Source organism: Gambusia affinis, linkage group LG10 (genome assembly GCF_019740435.1).
Source record: "Gambusia affinis linkage group LG10, SWU_Gaff_1.0, whole genome shotgun sequence".
NCBI classification, from domain to species: Eukaryota; Metazoa; Chordata; class Actinopteri; order Cyprinodontiformes; family Poeciliidae; genus Gambusia; species Gambusia affinis.
Genome location: NC_057877.1, coordinates 2,887,359 through 2,907,181, shown reverse-complemented (window position 1 = coordinate 2,907,181; position 19,823 = coordinate 2,887,359). Strand labels below are relative to the sequence as shown.

The 19,823-nt window shown below is 38.1% G+C and overlaps 1 protein-coding gene across 5 annotated transcripts; it reads left to right on the top strand.

Annotated features, from left to right (window-relative positions):
- The first annotated feature begins 1,808 nt into the window (after positions 1–1,808).
- On the top strand, positions 1,809–19,681 carry brdt (bromodomain, testis-specific). 5 transcript variants are annotated; one of them, XM_044128577.1, is made up of 20 exons: positions 1,809–1,886; positions 6,085–6,352; positions 7,808–7,945; positions 8,528–8,663; positions 11,038–11,162; positions 11,262–11,612; positions 11,689–11,817; positions 12,018–12,215; positions 12,287–12,465; positions 12,576–12,862; positions 12,974–13,084; positions 13,183–13,302; positions 15,546–15,598; positions 15,676–15,850; positions 15,990–16,060; positions 16,779–16,839; positions 16,954–17,072; positions 17,503–17,696; positions 17,787–18,006; positions 18,974–19,681. In XM_044128577.1, exons 2-20 carry the CDS (start codon positions 6,146–6,148, stop codon positions 19,037–19,039), a joined length of 2,940 nt encoding a protein of 979 aa, XP_043984512.1. In that variant the 5' UTR covers positions 1,809–1,886; positions 6,085–6,145; the 3' UTR covers positions 19,040–19,681. The 5 variants fall into 5 exon arrangements, with proteins under 5 accessions (XP_043984512.1, XP_043984514.1, XP_043984515.1 ...); XM_044128579.1 differs by lacking the exon at positions 1,809–1,886 and adding an exon at positions 2,410–2,513 and having other exon boundaries at positions 11,041–11,162; XM_044128580.1 differs by lacking the exon at positions 1,809–1,886 and adding an exon at positions 2,410–2,513 and having other exon boundaries at positions 16,966–17,072.
- The last annotated feature ends 142 nt before the right edge of the window (positions 19,682–19,823 follow it).

Sequence of the window (19,823 nt, the reverse complement as noted above, 5' to 3'; positions counted from 1 at the left end):
CTTTCCAAACAGCCTCAAATCTGGTCCTGGTTTGCAAGAGTTAAGAAAAAGATAATGCTTTAAAGTTAAATGTATCCATCTCCCGTTATGTATCATTGCTGTTTCCATCTACCCAAATTGTGAGTTGTCATGAATTTTTCCCCTATAATGGAGAGCCAGCACGTCATTTTAAAAAGAAAATTTTTCAAATAGCAAATATTTGCGTAAGGAATTGGCAGTGGAAAAGATCGTGTCCACATATGACATCCAACTGCACGGAGTCATATCTAATTACATATTTTTGCTTCTGGCTCCATCTCGTGGTCAAAAAATATAAACGCTCAATGCCTTCAGGCTGTTTTTAGATCGCCATGCAGCAGCAATATAAAAAAGTGTGCTACTGTCCTACACAAATTATGTTATAAATTACACAATTCACCAACATAAACATGCAAAAATACATGCTTTGCAAAACATGTATGGCTGGATTTTTTTTCAGTTTGTCTGATTCTGTTTTGCTTCATGCACTTAAAAAAAAAAGAGAGATTCAATGACTTTCAAAACATTCAGGAGAAAATCTGCACACCCTACGATTAAATAGCTTGCATAGCAACCTATATGGGCAGTAAGATGAAGCTGATTGTACAATTTTATCAGTTTTTTATGACTTTGGTGGAATTTCTGGCTCCAAACGAGGAAAACCACCACCTGTTTGGAGAAGCTCTAAGAGTCTAATCCAATCATTCAGCTATCCTGATTTAGTCCTTGTAAAACTTGCGCAAATTGTTATACTTGCCAATTTTTCTGAATAGTAGCTTGCTGCCTTACATTAAGTAACGGGTGCCATCGTCAAACATATTATTTTGTGTGTCATTGGCATCGTTCTTTCAAACGATGATAATTGCAGCAGATTTCAATGAATGTGCATCCACAACAAGCAGAGGTTCATATGATTGTCAGGGCTTTGCTGTCCTGCATGTTCTTTATTTAGTTAGTCATTTATTTTTTGTTCTCTTGGTGTCCTGGGTTTATCTGCTGCCCAACACGTGGTTCGGATGAGTGGGTAATTAACACAGTTCTCCATGAGTTAATGGCATGTTGAGAAGGTAATGCAATCATTTGAATCAGCTGCTTGGGAGCAGGGAAGCATTTAACTTAGCGTGTAGGGCAGTAGGCCTGAGGACCAGCTTTGTATATAACTAAATAAACCTTTATTTGGAATGACAAAGGTTCACAATAATCCAGTTTTGTTATGATATTAGTTGCTTAAAAGACTTAATCTGCTTATGCATTAATTGCCATTATTTAATAACACTTGGTTGTGAACTTGACTTTTTAGGGTGCAAATGTGAATTGAAATATAGAAGTTAACATTTATACCCTTTTTGAATTGCTACGTTGTTTCCCCTCTCACATATGGGCTTCAAAAGCTTAGAAACAGTTTCCTGTGTCAGAATCAATTGATCTGTGTTTGATTCAGTGGTGTTTTGAAAGGAACCAAAAGTCTGCACTTAGCAGGATTGCTTAAACCTGGCTTGATTAGGATGTTCCTCTGTAGCTTGGTGGGACATTCATGAACGCGATTAAACCAGCCTGTTCTGTTCAGATGTCTTATTTTATCCTGGATGAGTTTACTTTTATTAAACAGCCTCAACGATTAATAATAAAAATGCTTTCCAATCCGAATTACATGTGTAATTAAACTTTGAATGAAACCGCAAGACGATGTCTTCAGTTCTTGCACAAGCTACTTTTTCTTTTCAAATACATTTCACATGCTGTCGTAAAATAAATTAATAAAACGAACTTGGACGTGTAAAACATGGTCAATTCACACTCGACTGTTCAGTTCACAGGAAGCAATCGTCTGTCCACTGGATTATCGTTCGCAATCTAGACTATTACAAGTAAGGAAGATCCTAATGCCGGTTGAAGAATTTATTTGTATACCTTTCACTGCAAAAGATTAATTTATGTGGCTATTGGTGACTTACAAGACAATACTCCTAATGAAAAGGGCAGGAAACAGAGCAGCTAATGCTAATGTGAGGCTAATTTGTCACACAGATACTGTGTGTTAGATTTCACATTTTATATCTTAAAGAGATTTATTTTTTCATGTTTTGCTGAAGCTACCTTGCCTACCAGCTTTCTCATACGCTAGCTATTTCGGTTTAAGGCCGCCTGCTAAGCTAACTGAGCTGCTCAGCATTTAAACGCACCGTGCTTCTGTTTAAATGAGCTTCAGCGCTCACTATATCCAGCTGTTCAGAGTCAGAAGTCTCCTGTACTGACAGGAAGTTGCCATTTTGTTATCTCCTCCTAAACATTACTATTTAGTTTTATTTTTTCATAATTTTCTTAAACTCTTTATTTAATAATATTGAAAACGATATGGCGCGCGCTAGCTAAAACGCAAAGACCAATCAGTTGTAGAGGCTGTAGAGGGCTATAAATGTGAGATGGTTGCTATAGAGACGCCTGCGACTGGAGAGCTGAACTCAGGAGACCGACAGATTTCGGAGGTTATTTAGGTATGTAGCATGCTAATGAAGACTAAATTGAATATTTCATGTGCGAAAACGCCTATTGGTATGGCGGTTATTATTTCATCAACAAGAAAAAGACCTACGTGCAAGCGAGTTTGTTTAAAATAAACTTTTAGTTAAACTGGCCTTTGTAGGAAAGTGAGGACGCTAGCAAAACGTTAGCGATGCTAGATGTTGGCGTGAACAAGTTTCGGTAAAACTGGCCTTTTCTTCGTTGCGATTACTTTAAAAGGCAAAAATAATGTCATGAAGGGGTTTTAAGCCAATATGTTGCCCTTGCTTTAGACATTGAATGGGTTCTTAAATCAAAGCCATGCTGGAGTTTTTAGTAGAAAATGTACTGTTGAGTTATTTTCAGAAACCGAACTGTAATCATGTTCACGGCCCTGGCTACTAACGTTTGTTGCAACGCTAGCTGGCGGTAACTAGGGAGAAGCGACAACAGGTGGAAATGTTCAGAGAACTTGTTTGCAGTGTAATATCCTCCATTTTGTACCTTCTGACACGGTATACATACAAACGCCGTACGGTTGTACTCACTTGCCAATTAAAGGTAACATCCCCCAAATTGTTTGCAGTTATTGGTTCTCTAGCTGCTCTCTTGTTTTTTTTTTTCCCCAGAAAAAAATATTATTATTTTTCTGAGTTTAAGAACTTGAGAAACTAATCAGTTTTTTTTTTTATTATATTTTTACCCTATTTCTAAAGAATTAATATGTTAGAAGGGTACTCCAATCGGTGAATAAAAGTTTAAAGTATTAAAACACGACATTGACGCAAGTGTTGGTCTAAATCGTTAGTGGTTCTGATAAGTAGTTACAGGTGCAGCTCAAAATATTTGAATATCATGACAAATGTTTGCCATGATAGGTTTGTAAATGCCATGAACCCACGTGTGCTGCTGTGCTTCGAAACATGTGCAGAGGTATGTGTAGATTAACAGACGCCGTAAACATTATTCACACTTTGACCAATCTTGTTCGAAGCTCGGTGAGGTTCTTCTCTAGTTTGTGGAATCACGGTGGATGATTATTTTATTTTTATTCTGTTTTTGTTTTTTATTAAGCATATTTGCGTCTGAATAAATGGGATTACTTGATTGATACCTCAATTTTTTTTGTCACTTGATTTATTTATTTTTTTACAACTTGGAATATTAACTACTCACAGAATGAAACAAGTCAAGACTTTTTTTCTCTCTCTCTCTCTCTCTCTTTTTTTTGTTAATCTGATGATTATGACTGGTTATGGAAATCCAAAATTGAGTGGCTCACAAAAATAAAATGCTATAAAAACGTTGCATATTGAAAACTCATGGTCTCCCACCTCAGTCAGCTAATTAACTGAAAACACCTGCAAAGGTTTTCTGAGCTGTGTTTGGGTTGGTAGGCTACACAATCGTGTCCAAAAGCCAGTCTTTTAGACCCTCCACAATGAGGTCGAGCAACAAAAGCTCAGCGCTAAAAAAGTTGCTCGTTCTAGGGTTGTATTCAAGCTAGAAAGTTCAGTGGAAGGAAGAGATGCACCAGTAACAGAGATAACTGCAGCCATGAGAGGCTTGTCAAGCAAAATTCTATTGAGAATGTATGGGCTGATGAGACACCAGACCCAACATGGTAGATGACCTGAATGCTGGTGTCCTCCAGGCCACGCTGCATCAATGCAGTAGGTCTTGCAAAAGGAGGCCAGCCCAAACTTTGAGTGTAAAGAAATGAACATTGCACATAGATGCTTTTTTTCTTTTGTTGCTTAATAATGTTCTAATTTCTGAAACACTGAACTTTGTGTTTCTGTTATCTCTAAGCCATAATCCTGACAATTATAAAAACCAAAGCCTCGAAATATTTTGCCATATGTAATAAATCCATGTTAAATTTATGTTTCACTTTCTCAAATGATTGAGGAAAAAGTATAGATTTTTGTTTCATAACATTCAAGTTTATTTGGGATGACATGCACAGTTTAATGACTTTGGGTGATTATTATTTTCTGTAATGCGTGCTCTGCATGTTTGCCGATGATTGGCTATTAGAAGGTGGAAAATATTTTTTCAGTTTTGTCCTTCACTTGAACAGAGTCATCTCTGAAAGCAGAAGTCCTTCCTTTCATAATGTGTTGTCTTCACCTTTAAGTGTGTTGTCCAGGCCCAGTTTTCACCTTGTTTCTTAATAATGTGTTCTTACTTTCATTTCATGTAAACCTTAGAGTAAGATTTATCAGGAATAAAAATATTATTCCAGCTTGACTTACTGAAAATGTAGTGTCTTAATTGGAGACATTAACTTATATTTTTTTTGACCTGCAAATTACTTATCATGAAGAGCATTAAAACTTTTCATATGTTCAAAATAGTCTGTTTTTATGCACAATTAAACCATGCATTTTGTACATTTTTGTATTGCTTTACTTGGTGACCCTTTTTTCAGTTTTCTATTTTTTTTTTAATTCCTTTTCTTGCATAGCAACTTTTTAGTCAGCTTCTGGAAATGAGGTCAGTGTAGCAGCCAGACATGGGACTATCGCATTAGATTACTAAATAATACTTTCACCTGTTGAACACTAAAAAATACAAAACTATTGAACAATTCTGAATGTACAGAATTGTGCATCTTCATGGTTTCATAACACAGCGACACAATTTATATTTGTGCTACTGTAGCCCTTAAACGTTGCCGAGTTCCTTTTACAGAAATCTATTTCACCAGGTGAGCTGTTTGAAATCTTGGTTTAGTTGTAATCAATATTGAATTAGCCATTTAATCTTAATAGGTTAGGTATCATTATACTAGCTGTGTGTTGCAGATGTCATCTACATTGGTAAGATCTCATTGACAATTTGTGTTTTTGATATTCTTAATTATTCACTTATCAGTTGTATCTCATAAAACATTCAGTGACTAAACTGTCATAAGTAGCGATTGAAACATGGATGTAAGCATGACTTGTTGGTAGAAAGTGAGCCATCTACCTCTGCTGAAACAACCGCCTACATTATTTTAAATTCAGATATGTACAGTAGGTGGCGCCATCAGGTTTCAGTGAATAAATCATGCGTTCTTTTCCATTTCCAAGTGTCTTTAACATTTCAGAATGCAGTTTATTTAATTTCATACTAATATATAACAACCCTCTATCCTGGCCTGTTTCATAGATGTGTGACTCTATTATTTAATAGAAATTCATGCAATTTTAATTGAGTTCTCCAAGAAACAGTTACTACTTAAAACCAGCATTATGGTAGTTTTCTTTAAATTCTGCTTTTCTCTGTGTCTAATAATCCACCAATTATTTATTTTTTTTTAACTATAGCTATGCAGGTTAAAAAGTTTTAGTTTTTTCTTAAATATTTAATTTAATGGCATTCCTGTTTTTGTTTTATTTTTTTGTTTGTTTTAAGAAATGTTGAATGTATTAGTGTTCCTCTTTAGGGTGTTTTTGATCTGTTTTTTTGTTGTTTTTTTTCTTAATGGAAAAATATAGAAAATGTCACGTATCTGGTGTGTGTTCACTTCATATTTTTGCTTGTAACTGACCACTAGGTTTGTTTCTTCATCAGGAAGGTGTGTGATGAGTGCTCCGTTGCAGCAGAGCGTTCTCCAGGCTCCCTCGTCCCATCGATGCTTTTAAACAGGATGGCTGATGTGAAAGCCTGCCCCTCCGTGAGCGGGAACCCGCCTCCACCAGAGGTCGTAAATCCCAGGAGGCCCGGGCGCCTGACCAATCAGCTGCTGTATCTGGAGAAGGTGGTGATGAAAGCGCTCTGGAAACATCAGTATTCATGGCCGTTTCGCGAGCCCGTCGATGCTGTAACGCTGTGTCTTCCAGTAAGTGCTTCAGTTGTCAGTCAGTGTTTGACTGGTGCAGCACCTTGTGAAAAAATTCAAACTCATTAAACTTTTCAGATATTTTCTTTTTTTTTTTTACAAGCACAAACTTTATTTTAGAATTTGTCATGGATGAACACAATATTTATAAAACATGAGGAAATTGATCAAAAACAATAAATTGGTGAATTAATGTGTACATGTGTATTCAGGTTCTTTTAAATTGATCCATTTGAAGAAAGTCCAGTGGAACAAAGTCTCTTCAGGAGTGAATGAATCAGTAAATAGATTTTAGCTTGTGTGTAATTTAATCTCATAATCTGCTTTAGGTCTGGACTTTAACTTCCCCATTCACAGATGTGCTGTGATCTAAACATTTATTTCTACAAGGTGAAGCTTGTTTTTACTGCCTATGACAGGTTTTCTTCCGAGACGGTTCTATACTTTAATCAGTCAAGCTTATTTTTACAACACATTTCAGCAACACGGCAGGTCAAAGCGCTTCACATCATAAAATCATACAATAACAGATTGTGAAACCAGTTATATACATTACATTAATGTGTATTGATGTATGTAATCAATACACATCACATATGTTAGTCAATGTTCCAGTGGCACCTGTCTGGAGTCAAAAGCAAGACAGGTTGGTTTTTAGTCAACATTTAAAAGAACACAGTGTTTCAGCTGTTTTGCAGTTTTCTGGATGTTTGTTCCAGATTTGTGGTGCATAGAATCTGAATGCTGCATCTCCATGATTGGTTCTGCTTCTGAGGCGTAGCAGAACCGGAATACCTGAGAGGTCTGGAAGGTTGATGCAACAACAGCAGATATTTAACGTATTGAGGTTCTAAGCCGATCAGTGATCATGAACAGACGTATTACGTCTATTCTGTCAGCTACATGGATCTAGTGGAAGGACTTTGGAACTGAGGTTCCGATTTTTATTTATTTTATATGTTTTGGCAGACCTTTGAAGATGTCATTGCAGTAATCAATGCGATTAAAAATAAACGCACAGAGGAGTTTCTCTAGATTTTGCTGGGACATTAGTCACCTGAAGAAAAATTCTGGAAATGTTATTCAGATGATGGAAGGCCAACTTTGTAATTGTCTTTATATGACTATGGAGGTTCTTACTTAAAGAATTTTGTCTAAGGGTGTCAGAGTAAAGAGATCCAGATGTAAATGTATGTCTCACTTTCCAGATGTTTTTTATTTTATTTTTTATTGTAGTAAAAAAAAACATTAAAAGCATTTTTGTTTAACTTCAGTTCTGTGCTACTTGTGTTGGTCTGTCACCCAAAATCTCCATGAAGTCCAGTCAGTATTCTGGTTGCATTGTGACATTGGGGGGTTTGAATGGCTTTGCAAGGTACTGTAATCCACTTGTTGTCTTCGGTTAAAAACCAAAACGTTATTCAATTGTGGGCTTTTTTTTATGTATGTTTTTAGGATTATTATAAAATTATTACATATCCTATGGATCTGAGCACCATCAAGAAGCGACTAGAGAACCGATATTACTGGGAAGCAAGTGAGTGTGTAAAAGACTTCAACGCCATGTTCACCAACTGCTACATGTACAACAAGGTGAGAACACGATGCAGTACGACACACTGCTACGTTTGTTTTCCTGTGCCTTATCTGAATCTTAACATGTCTGTTCTGACTGGAATCAATATTGCTCCTTTGGAGTTGGCCAGCTAGATGGAGATTAATGGAATGATAACAAGGCCTTCCAGCCTCAAAGACTTCAATAAAATGAATGGTTCAATGGCTCGTTATCCGCTGTACAAAGTATTTAATTAGCTGTAATGCAGATAAAGGCTTTCCCTCTGCCATCTTAGAAAGTGATAAATGATTTTCAACATGCAGGAGATGGAGGTTGGTCTGCTATTAAAGTTGTCTTCATTTATTTCAGATGTCTTCACATCTTCAGAAATGGCACTCCAGGGACATTTACCCTCCTGGGAGATGCCTGTCATTTCCTGTCAGAAACTATTCTTTTTTTCTTTTTTGGTTATCTTTAAATCTAAAGTATTTTCTTGCTCAACTGCATGTAAACAAATGCAGTCTTCTGTTCACTTGATATTTGATTGTTTAAATAGACGTGCTGTAGCTCTATGGCTAAGGTCAGTAACCCTTCCTCCTTTCTTTCTTTTCTTTCCACAGCCTGGGGATGATATTGTTTTTATGGCTCAAACCTTGGAAAAGGCCTTTTTGCAGAAATTGTCACAAATGCAAAAGGAGGAGGTGGTCACTACAGTCTCTGCACTCGAACCACTGAAAGTGAAGAAAAACAACACAGGTGAGTCAGAAATGGAATATTTCATGTGGATTTCTTTTTTTTAATTTTTTTTTTTTTTAGTTTGCACATTTATAAAAAAAAAACAATGCTGCAACCAATGATTATTTATCTATTGATTATTCTGATTAATCAGATAAAATAAATTGCCAAATGTTGCAGATTTTTCATTTAAGTTTTTTTTTTATACTGTGTTAGAAATGCGTAGGCCTGTCACGATAGCAAATTTTGCTGAACGATTAATTGTCTCAAAAAACTATTGCGATAGACGATAGTATTGTTTGAAGACCTTTTTACACTGATTTAATGGAAATGACGTAATAATGCATGTGATTACCTGCAAAACATAGATACACTTTATTTTAAACAGAACACCCAACACTGGAACTGATAAACAAAATAAACAAAACAACCAAAAATAAAAATAAAATTGATTCTCAGTCTCCATTAACAAAAATGTACTTGAATAAAAACGAAATAACATAAAGCCAAAGTGTAAATAAATACTGCATTCAACCAAAAGAGTGCAGATTATAAAGTCTGTTTACCATATTGCCCTTCAGTAATCATTAGTTTTCCCCACTGGGATCTTAACGCAGCCTGTTGAATGTGACAGGTAGCCAATCAGAAAGCGCGGATTCTGCTCCGCGCTTTCTGAGGGGAAATTACCGAGGGGAATCCCAAACAGCTGAAACGGCGCGACCCGCGCCGTGTCCAGCGGACATTGGAGATGATATGTGGAAACAACAATAATGTTTATAAAACATTTCGTACAAAGAATATAGAAATGGTGAGGGGAGGAGTTGGAGCGAAATCGCTACGTTGATGAACCCGGTAAATTTTCAGCTGTTCTTCGTTAACGTGACATAAAAAGGTTCTAATGATTTTCATTCAGTCAGGACGTTACGCTGACACTAGAGCCACATGCGTTGCAGATAGATTGTAGTAAAGAATTGATTAATGCCTGGTTTTAAAATTAGTTAGCTGGACTTGTAGCCAGCAATTGGAACCTTTATACCTAGGATTTCTGTCGGCTAATGTGTGGTCTCAGGTTTTGAAAATGGGCCGACAATCGACTGACAGCACTAAGATGGTGTAGTGTGCGCTGGGCATTAAACTAAGGAAATGAGGAAGGGAGGGTCAGTGGAGAGCACCGGAGTTGAGCCTTTTTTCATTTAGCGTCATCAACAGAAAGAGAAAAAGGCTGGAAGAGACGATAACGGAGATAATTAAAATGACGTAGATAGTTTTAATTTATCGTACGATTAATCGATTTCTCGTTTATCGCGACAGGCCTAGAAATGCGTTTAAAGATGAAAACAAATGATTAAATCCCTTTTTTAAATGAAATACTTTATTGCCCAACATTGCCTATTGCAGTAACGGCACCCTTTAGTGAACAGTTGATCATTTGTACCAAAGCACGCATCCGTAGCTTAAAAAAGAAGGAAGGCGCTGTGTAGAATTTATCTGTTCTCCATGTTAAGTTTTTGATGCATGAGGTTGAAGAAGAGTCAGTGAGTTGAATTTATGAATTCCATTTGTTAATACCAAAATATGGCTGGTCCATTTCTCATGCTACCTTTAGGAGTTAGTGGATCAAAATAGCATCAAACAAAAGTTTTCCATTCTCTTTGTTAGCCTCTATCTCAGCTACGCCCTAAAGAGGGCATTTCCTAGTGTGTCATATCCTTTAGCTTTAGCTTTGCAACTAACTAAAAGAGATAGAAGGAAAAACACAGAATTATTTATTCTCAGCAGCGCACACGAGCATAATTGACGGCACTAAGACCCTCCGCCTGGCTCTGATTAGTTGTTTTGCAATGGGAGAAGGCAAAGGAGCTCCTCTTTTTTATTTTTTTTTTTAACAGATCATTACTGTCATAACATAGTGACACTTTCAACAAATGTGTTACAAAAATTTTTTTAATAAAAGTTGCAGCGTTAGATTTGTTTTTTTTTATTTTTTATTTTTTTACTTTGAACTCAAGTTTTAGTTTTGTTAGTATAGGTTTAGTTTGAACTGAAGTTTTGTAGCTAAAACTATCCCACTTTAGGAGTCCTGGGTAGAACAGACTTAACTTGAATGCAAAATGTCTAGACTTTTATTTATTTACATGTTTAATTATTTCTCTCCCTGTGTTGTTCTTTCCAGAAAATTGTGGGGGTTTTTTGTTGTTTTTTTTACTTCGTATCCTGTAGTTAACTATTAACCAATTACCAAATTAGTTGATTATTTTCTCAATAGCAGAGTCATTCCGATTAATCGTTTCAGGCATAAAATAAAGTACTGTTTTTATCCCAGTAACTGCAGTGACCTGTCTAACATGTAAAGTTCTTCCCAGCCCATGCGAGTGTTTTTAATCCCCACCTGAAGCAGATGCAGGGAAGCAGAAGTCTGGCATATCAGACGTTGTTCTCCAGCAGATGGTGACGGTCATTCCTCCCGATGTGGGTCAGATCAACCCACCCAACCGACTCGCTGAAAAAACACACACAACAGTAAGGTTTGATTTGTTCATGCGGCTTGTATCCTGAATGTGTCTGCATACCGCAGTGAACGACACACAGATCTCTTTCCCCTCCCGTCTGACTATTCAGATTAAAAAAACCTTGAAACGGAAAGCCGACTCGGCAACATCCGCCACCTCCGTCTTCACAAACAGTGAGGTCTCCCCTGATGAGGAACCTTCAGTGCCTTGCACATTGTTCTTCAGAACAAGCAACGGACGGCCCATCAAGCCCCCGAAGAAGGACTTGCCTGCTTTTGAGGACAAGAGGGTCAGAATGCCAGAGCAGCTCAGGTACTGCAACAACATCCTGAAAGAGATGCTGTCCAAGAGGCACTATGCCTACGCCTGGCCCTTCTACATGCCGGTGGATGCAGTGGCTTTGGGCCTCCATGACTACCATGACATCATCAAGCAGCCGATGGACCTGAGCACCATCAAGGTAAAGCTGTCGAGACGTCAGAATATTTGAAGCGTTCCAAAAGCCAGTCTGTTCTGACGCAAGTCTTAATCTCTAGAAAAAAATGGACCAGCAGGAGTACGGAGACCCCAAGGAATTTGCTGCTGATGTGCGACTGATGTTCTCAAACTGCTACAGATACAATCCTCCGTCACATGATGTTGTCTACATGGCAAAAAAACTGCAGGTATGCTGCTCTTCCTGTCTTGTTTAGGGTGAGACCAGCAGATTTAAACCCTAATTTAAGTTGGCCAGGTTGAAGGAACAAAGACGCTTTCCAAAAATATATGATTTAATCCCAAGAAACTTGTTACCGAGAAGAGATAATCGGACAAACGCATTCCCCTTTTTGTGCAAAAGTGTTTGTTTTTTTTCTTGTTTCAACAGGAGGTTTTTGAAGCCCGCTACATGAACATTCCCCAAAAACCAGAAGGGTGTTCCGTCTCTCTGCAGTATGCCGAAAACCGGCAGTCGAGCAGAGTCGGAAGTCCCTCAACCTCTGAGAGTTCTCTGAGCAACAACTCCTCTGAGTCAGAGAGGTCGTCAGATGAGGTTGCCATGCAGCTGGCTCATCTGGAAGAGAAGGTTGGCATCACACAAGCACAACTGCAATATATTTCCGCCTAATTTTCCTCATTTTCTGGTTATTTCGGCAGTTGAAAGCGGTCAGCGATCAGCTGAAGCGGCTAACCAAAGAGCCTCTGAAGCCGAAGAAGAAAGAGAAGCTGAAAAAGGAAAAACGAGCCAACGAGAAGGGCCTTTCTCGACTGAAGAACATTTCTGCGAAATACAACACTATAGTGCAAATGATTTCGAAATGCAAAAGCACCTCTCTGTAAGTGTCACAAAAATGGAGTTTGGTTTTTGGACCCTGCAGCTAGTATTAGCCCAAGATAAACCAAAATAGTTTTTTTTTTCTGTTGTTTTGTTTTTTTGCGTTTGCAGGCATGGAGTTAAACCCCACAATCCCGGAGTCCCGGCGAAGTGCAGCGAGGTCGTTTCAGTCCCACTGAGTAACCAGGAGAAGACGCAGCTAAAGGCAGACATCGACAAGCTACCCAGTAAAAAACTGATCGAGATGCTGAACCTCATCAAGAGCAGGGAGACGTGTTTGGAAACGGCTGAATCCGGGGAGGTGGAAGTGGACTTTGAGAAGCTCAAAGCTTCCACTCTCAGAGCCTTGCAGCAGTTTGTTGCTGCCAGTCTCAGTAAATGCAACAGCAGCAGAAACAGTAAGAACACCTCACCTCCTCCACTGCTCAAGCTTTACTCCTCCACTCTTTGTTTTTCATACTGTTCTCCAGCTAAATGACTGTTTAAGGCGTTTGTGTTTTCTGCATTAGAAAAAAAGTTGCTGATCCCCAAAGGAGGACTGAAGAATGAAAAAAAGGAGGGTGGAAAGAGATCAATTATGAGCAACAAAAAGAACATGTTGATGAAACAGAAACCACTGGGTATGATCGGGTCAAAACGCTTCAGGGATCTGCTTTTGAGGCACTGAGCTTTTCTGAGATATTAAAATGTTTTTTGTTGTTTTGTTTTTATATTTAAGTTGAAGTCTCCGCTAACAGCCGCCAGTCGCCTTTCAGCAAAAGCAGCAGCTCCTCGTTCAGCTCCGCCAGCAGCAGTGACAGCAGCTCCAGCTCCAGTGACGGCAGCGACTCCGAGTCAGGTTGGCTTCTCACTTTGTCCTCTACTTTAGGCTGGTTCACCTAAGATTCACACAAACGTTAAACTGTTTTCAGTTTGCCTATGCCCACAAGAAGTTTGGAAACTCATTTTCATTCCCATTTTTAAAAATTCCTTTTTTAGCATACTTTTTTCTGAGACACTTCAAATTTTTTTTTTTTACTTACCTCTCACTCAAATAAGATCACATCTTCAGATAAATTTTTTCAATTTGTAAAATTTTATCTGACATCTAATCAACATTCTCATTTCTTTTCTTTTTTTTGTTTGTTTTAAAAAAAAAATTAAATTAGAAGTCCATTTTACTACAATACCTAACCCTCACATTTAATCTATTTTATATTATTTATTTGGTGTCACTCAGATTAAATTTCTTTTATGAGACAGTTTATTTTCGTCTCTGGATGATCTTTTTCGTCAGCTGTAAGTTAGTGATGAACCTTTTTGTTGTTTGATAGTGAAAGTATATGACTTATGAAAAGCTTTTCATAGTTTTTGGTACTTGCAATAATGCAATTCTACCACCAGGTGGGAGTGATGCACATGGTTTGCCCACAGCAATTTGCAAGTGATACATTTGTGTGAAAAAGGTATTCGATGTATACTTTTCAAAGGTTTATAAATTTTATGATAGTCACATCTCCACTGTGAGGGATGGACTCGAAAAGAGAAAAGATGAAGAAAAACACATTGCATTTTATTGTACAAAATAAATACCATATTTTACAAAATAGAACATAATATACATGACAGAAACTTTTGTTTAATTCCAACTATTCCAGTGCTTCTTTACCAGATTATCAAACCCTGCAGCAGAAATTTCAGCTCTTATTCAGGACGTTCAGGTTTCTGGACTGTCGCTAGGCAACACAAAGTTTCAGCTCCCTCCAAAGACTTGCTGTTGGTTTCAGCTCATGGCGATACATGACCTCAATACGGTGCAGACCTCCTGTCCCTTCGGCAGAGAAGCACACCCCAAGCATGATGCTTCCACCACTGTGCTTCATGGTTACCATGGTGTTCTTGGTGGAGTTCATCCCACAAAGTTTTATTTTGCTCTCATCTGACCTCGTGACCTTCCCCCATGCTGGTTGGTAGGTGCATAAATAAACTGCATAAATAATCCAATAATTATTTAAACATCTCACAAAATGACTTTCTGGATTATTTTGAATGTTTTTAGATTCTGTCTCTTACATTCTTACTTACAGGGAAAAATCTGAACAATGAGTGTATCGGATACTCTACTGTAAGTCGCTCAAAAGTCTTGAACAACCGATTGTGTTTTCTGTTTTATTTGGAAAAACAAAAGCAAAGTATGGCAAAAGTTGAGTTACTCCTGTAATCCCTGAAGATTACCACTGTGATCCAATGTAGTGCTGAAAACATGCAGGAATTAGTGAAGGTCATCCAAAACCTTGTCATGAATGTCATGTTTATTGTGAGGCTTGTTGACTGAGCCTGGGTGAGGAGTCCAGTGTTTCTGTGGTTGCTTATACAGTAAAGGTGTGAGTCGTGTTGGCTTGCCCTCGCATCTATTTTTTTCTTATTTGGGGGCGGGGGGGTTCTGGACAAGAAATCCTGCCTGTAGCTTTGACAAAATGTTCAACCTGATTTATTCAGGTCACTGATGGTAAGCTGTTTTATTTCCCTGTAACGTTTGATATGTTGCAACAATAGAAATGTAGACTTGGTTAAAATCGACAAATATTAACAGAAATGCATTAGAGTTGTGTAGCTCAACCACATATCAGCTGATTTCAGAATTCAGACGGAAGGTCATCCAGTTTGGATCAGAAAGTTTTTCATAAAAACCATTTGTTTCTAGAACATGAGGGGTTTTTTTCTAGCAAATTTTCAACCTTTGAAACTGAGAAAAAAAATTTTCTTTCTTTCTGAGATTAATAAAAAAATGTTAGTATTTTTTTTTTTTTTTCCATCTGCAAGGGCCCTAATGCACTGCTGTACGGACTTGAGGTCAGTTTGTGTTATTGAAGCTTTTGAAATGTTGATCATCTGCATAGTTTTGCTTGTCAAACGTTTATTTTTTTGACGTGGTTCTGATTTTCTTCGCCATGTCTCTTGTTAACCATATTTCTGATTTTTTTGGGGGGGACTTTCTGGTTGAATAATGATGGAATATTAAGAACAAATAATCTGATGTTTAGCCTAGCAGATTGAAAAGCTTTATTTGTGTGTTTCTTTTTATTTATTTATTTTTTGCAGTGCCAAAACTGAAGAAAATGTCCAAGGATCCCTGTGAAAAAGTTCACCAAAAGGTAGAAGCACACGTTTTCCTCTTAGGGCTACAACTTGCATATTGCAGTAGTGATGAATGTTTATCCTCCAATTAAAGGCGACCCACAATCTCAGCAATAAGCGGCTATCAGAGATCAGACAGTCGGCGAAGGCCTCGATCAGAACCCGTCATCCCGCACACCCCATCAAGTCCACACTTCTAGAAACCAAAATCGACCAAACGCCACAAATCCCAGGCCACTTCTACGACGAGCTGCCCATGTCCCCGCAAGGTAAATCTGTGGCTCCCCGAGCTTTTAGGAGGAATTCCCCGATTTGTGAGCTCTGGCTTCAGACCTGATCTATCTCTTGTACGTTCAAGTAAACATTTTAGTAAAGGTGTTTGACATGGTGTAATTTATTTGTTGGCAGATTTGTCTGCGCTCTTATCCCCCATGGCCTCTCCTGGAGTGCTGCCAGACTGGGCTGCTGCCAGATTTGAGGTACTCTTCACAAAATGAACTTGGCTGTGCCAGCTTCTTACAAAACCTTTTTTTTTTTTTATTTCTAAATAATTTCTTAAGTCCATTTGTAAATGGAATAAACCTTGGAACCAGGCCTATCATTACAGTTAAAACCAGACGTATACTGGTTTCACACTGAATAAAGTCTCACTGTCTGAAGTTGAATCGGGCCAAACGTCTTTTGTTTTAGGTTAAAACTGCCAAAATGATTTCTGTTTGCTCAATACCACAATACTGAGAAGATATGTCAGAGATTTATCCACTTAAATCAAATTTGTTTTTTAACCTATCAGACGTTTCCAAAGCCATGACATCATCATCATAATCATGTGGCCTTTCCTTCATTGTTTAAAGAGACAGTAATCATTCTGCTTGGAAACTTTTAGTTTCTTTTAAGACATTGATAAATAAATCTGACATATTTTTTCATAATCATGACCTTTAGCAAATAGGAAAAAATGTTGCAATTCTGACTGACCTAAAATGAAAACTTTAGTCTTTCCTATCATTGAAGTGGGGGGGGAATTGTCTATATTCAGTGTATGCAAATTTTGTGTTTCAACTGTAAAATGTTCATTTGCATTATAATAACATGTTTGCAATGTGCTTTAACTGTGAAGAATAGAAAAGTTTCTCTATAGAGCAGCGTGTGTGTCCAGCATGTTTCTGTTTAAAACCCCAATGTCTCCTGAATCAGGGTGCAGTGCTGTCCCCTCTCACTGACAGTCCACTGCTCTTCAAAGAAGAGATGGGTGACAGTAAGTTCCTTTAAAAACACAATCTGATGTCACTATTGTCAGTTTAGTGACATATATATATATATATAAAACCTTCTCCTTCCTTTTTTTTTTTTTTTTTTGTTTTTCTGGAAGTTTATTTGACAGATTTTCGGGATCCTGAAGATTTTCCTGATGGTCAGGGGAGTGAGCTACCGCTCAGCCAGACCACGAGTAAATCTACTGAAGAGGAGAAATCCCAGATTCCCAAAAAGGTTGGGGAAAAACCCTAATCAGAACAGATGAAACTATCCTTAACCTACTCAGCTCCTTCAGACTAGTCAACAGCAATTAGCAAACACCTTGTGGAACTGTGCTTATGTTGAGCTCATTACATAAGATACTTCTGAGTATAATTCTGGTAAGAACATTGTTAAACGGTTAATAGAGGAGCCATGTTGTGATCATTACCAGAAGCCGGAGTTTTGAAAAAATAGCAGTTTTTTCAAAAGACAAAGGCCCTATTTCAAGGAATTAAATTAGGAAGTCACATTTGTTTTAAGTAATGTTTGATAGCATTTTTTTTTTATAACAACTCAAGGTAATGTCGTTACCTGATTGTGTTGTAAAATGGCAACATGTGCCTGCAACACATATGATGCTGCCCCTTTGAAGCAAACTAATTCTGTCACGTTTCTTCCTCAGGACATTTTCTTGAAAAATGCAGAGTCATGGGCAAAACTTGTGAGGCAGTCGGTCACTCCAGCTGCTATCAAGGCCTCTAAAGAGAGCTTCCAGATGTTCCGCAAAGCCGCCATAGAAAAGGAAGAACGGGAGAAAGCCCAAAAGAAGAAAGCAATGGATGAAAACGGAGTGATGGAGCCTGTTGAAAAGAACAGGTGTTCACCAAAGAACACAATCTCTGTTCCACGTTTAAGCTAATTCAGTTGTTCTTCGTGTTCCCGTGACTCAGAGTTTGTCTCCTTCAGCTTTCCAGCTTTGGGTAGAACAGAGCAACCTCGTGAGAAGATTAAACAGGAGCCGGATTTGCTGGAGAGCATCTGCCCGGAGGCCGGGTTGGAAGCTCCCAAACGAGTGGAGCAGCCGAGGTCTCAAAGTGAAGCCAAGGCCCAGAGCCAGCAGTTTTCTGTGGATAAAGAGCGAGAGCTGGCCCGCAGGAAAGAGCAGGAGCGTCGCAGGAGGGAGGCCGTTAGTAACACTGCTCCGTTTCTCACTCTGGAACATTTCCCTGCAGCACAGGGTTTCCCCCACTGTGTTACAAGCCTGGCAGCCCACCAGGCTTTACTTGACCCGTGCTAAACATAATTAGTTTTTTTATTGTTGTTTATTTATTATTATTTTTTGGGGGGAAGTTATACTCCAGTAACAGTGGTCACAAAGACAGGCCAAGCTCAGTTTACAGTATTGAAATTCGTGAGCCATCGATCTTTTTGTCAGGTGCTTCCGAAGAGTATCTTCGCCTCTATTTAGCAATTTGGAGAATAACTTCACCAACGAACGCATCAAATATCAAAGCTGCTAGTATCAATACTGAGACGCATATTAACGCTTGGTTCCAAACCATAATTGGCGGCATCCGTTACTTTTTTTTTTTTCTTGGTGCAAATGCGTTGAGTCTCTGAACACACAGTGAAGTATATAATATTAGAAAATAAAATACAAAAAAACCCAACACATTTTGGCGCAAATGACATGCAGTTCATATGTTATGTTCATCTTATTAGTGACCAGCTGCTAGATTTCAGGGCATTTTTGTCCAATCGGTACACTGCAAGGGCAGACACAACCGGACAATCGCCGTTGTATTGAAAATCAATGACAGTACATGGAGCTGCTGTTCTGCTCTGGTCCTACTCACCCAGTTTATGAAGTTTTGACTCTTCCTACCTATTGTTCGCTAAAGCTTCAGTGAGTTTTAGAAGACAGTTATTTATTTAAAAAGATGATGGCATTTGGTTATTTAGTCCACTGCTGTATTTCCTTTATTGTTTTTATTTCCAAAATTTGCTGTCAACTTAAAATTTTGTTTTAAACTTTTTAATGTTCATTTGGTGGCCTGCGCCAAGCGCCGCTACCAACGGGTTTAGCCAGTTGCTGGGGGAAGCCCTGCTGCAGCCATTGACAGAACTTTTTAACTGTTTTTCTCTTCATATAGATGTCTTGTATTGACATGACCATGCAGCGGGAGATCATGACCTCATTTGAACTTGGCCTGGACTGAAGAAAGAAGCTGCAAACCAAAGCTCTACCCTCAAAGATCTTCAGTTGTTTAACATTGTGAGATGCTCTCTCTGGCTTGAGGCAAGAAACTTAAAGCCTGAAAGGTTAAACTCTGGGAGGAGGTGTAAAAGATAAAATGCAAATAGATCGGACCTTCTGTTAGCATTTGATATTTGCACTAACGCACTCTTGAAGTGTTTATAGCACTGTTATTATTTGAACTCATTTACTACATTATTGTTCATCCTTTGACAGTTTACTGCATTTTGTCAGAAATGTTGCATTTTGTTAGTTCTCGGATTTAATCGATTCCTTTCAGAAGATTTACAATCATTTTTTTTTCTTTTGTTTTTTTGCGAATGCAGGTTTGAGTGCATCATACATTCCTGCATTACAATAATAATATGTAGAATAATGGAATAGGGTTCAAAAGATTTCCCAGCTTAAAGATTTACTTCAGCTTTTTGCTGGGCTATTATTACAATGTTAACTATACATGCACTGTGTTCTTTGGTCATACATACAGTTGTGACTGTTCTGCAGTCATGAACAATAGTATCAGATCTTCCAAGATGTTTGTATATGTTTAGAAAGGTTTTCTTTTAATTAAAAAAAATAAAGCTATTTTTCACTAATCAGTCGACACCGACCAATGATTGAGTCTGATATCTCATTTACATTTTGCTTCTGCAAAGTTCTTCTTTGACCAAAAATTTCTTCATTTAAGTTTCCTCTAATTTTCATATTGGGGCCACTTAAAAAAAACATGAACTACACCTGTTGGA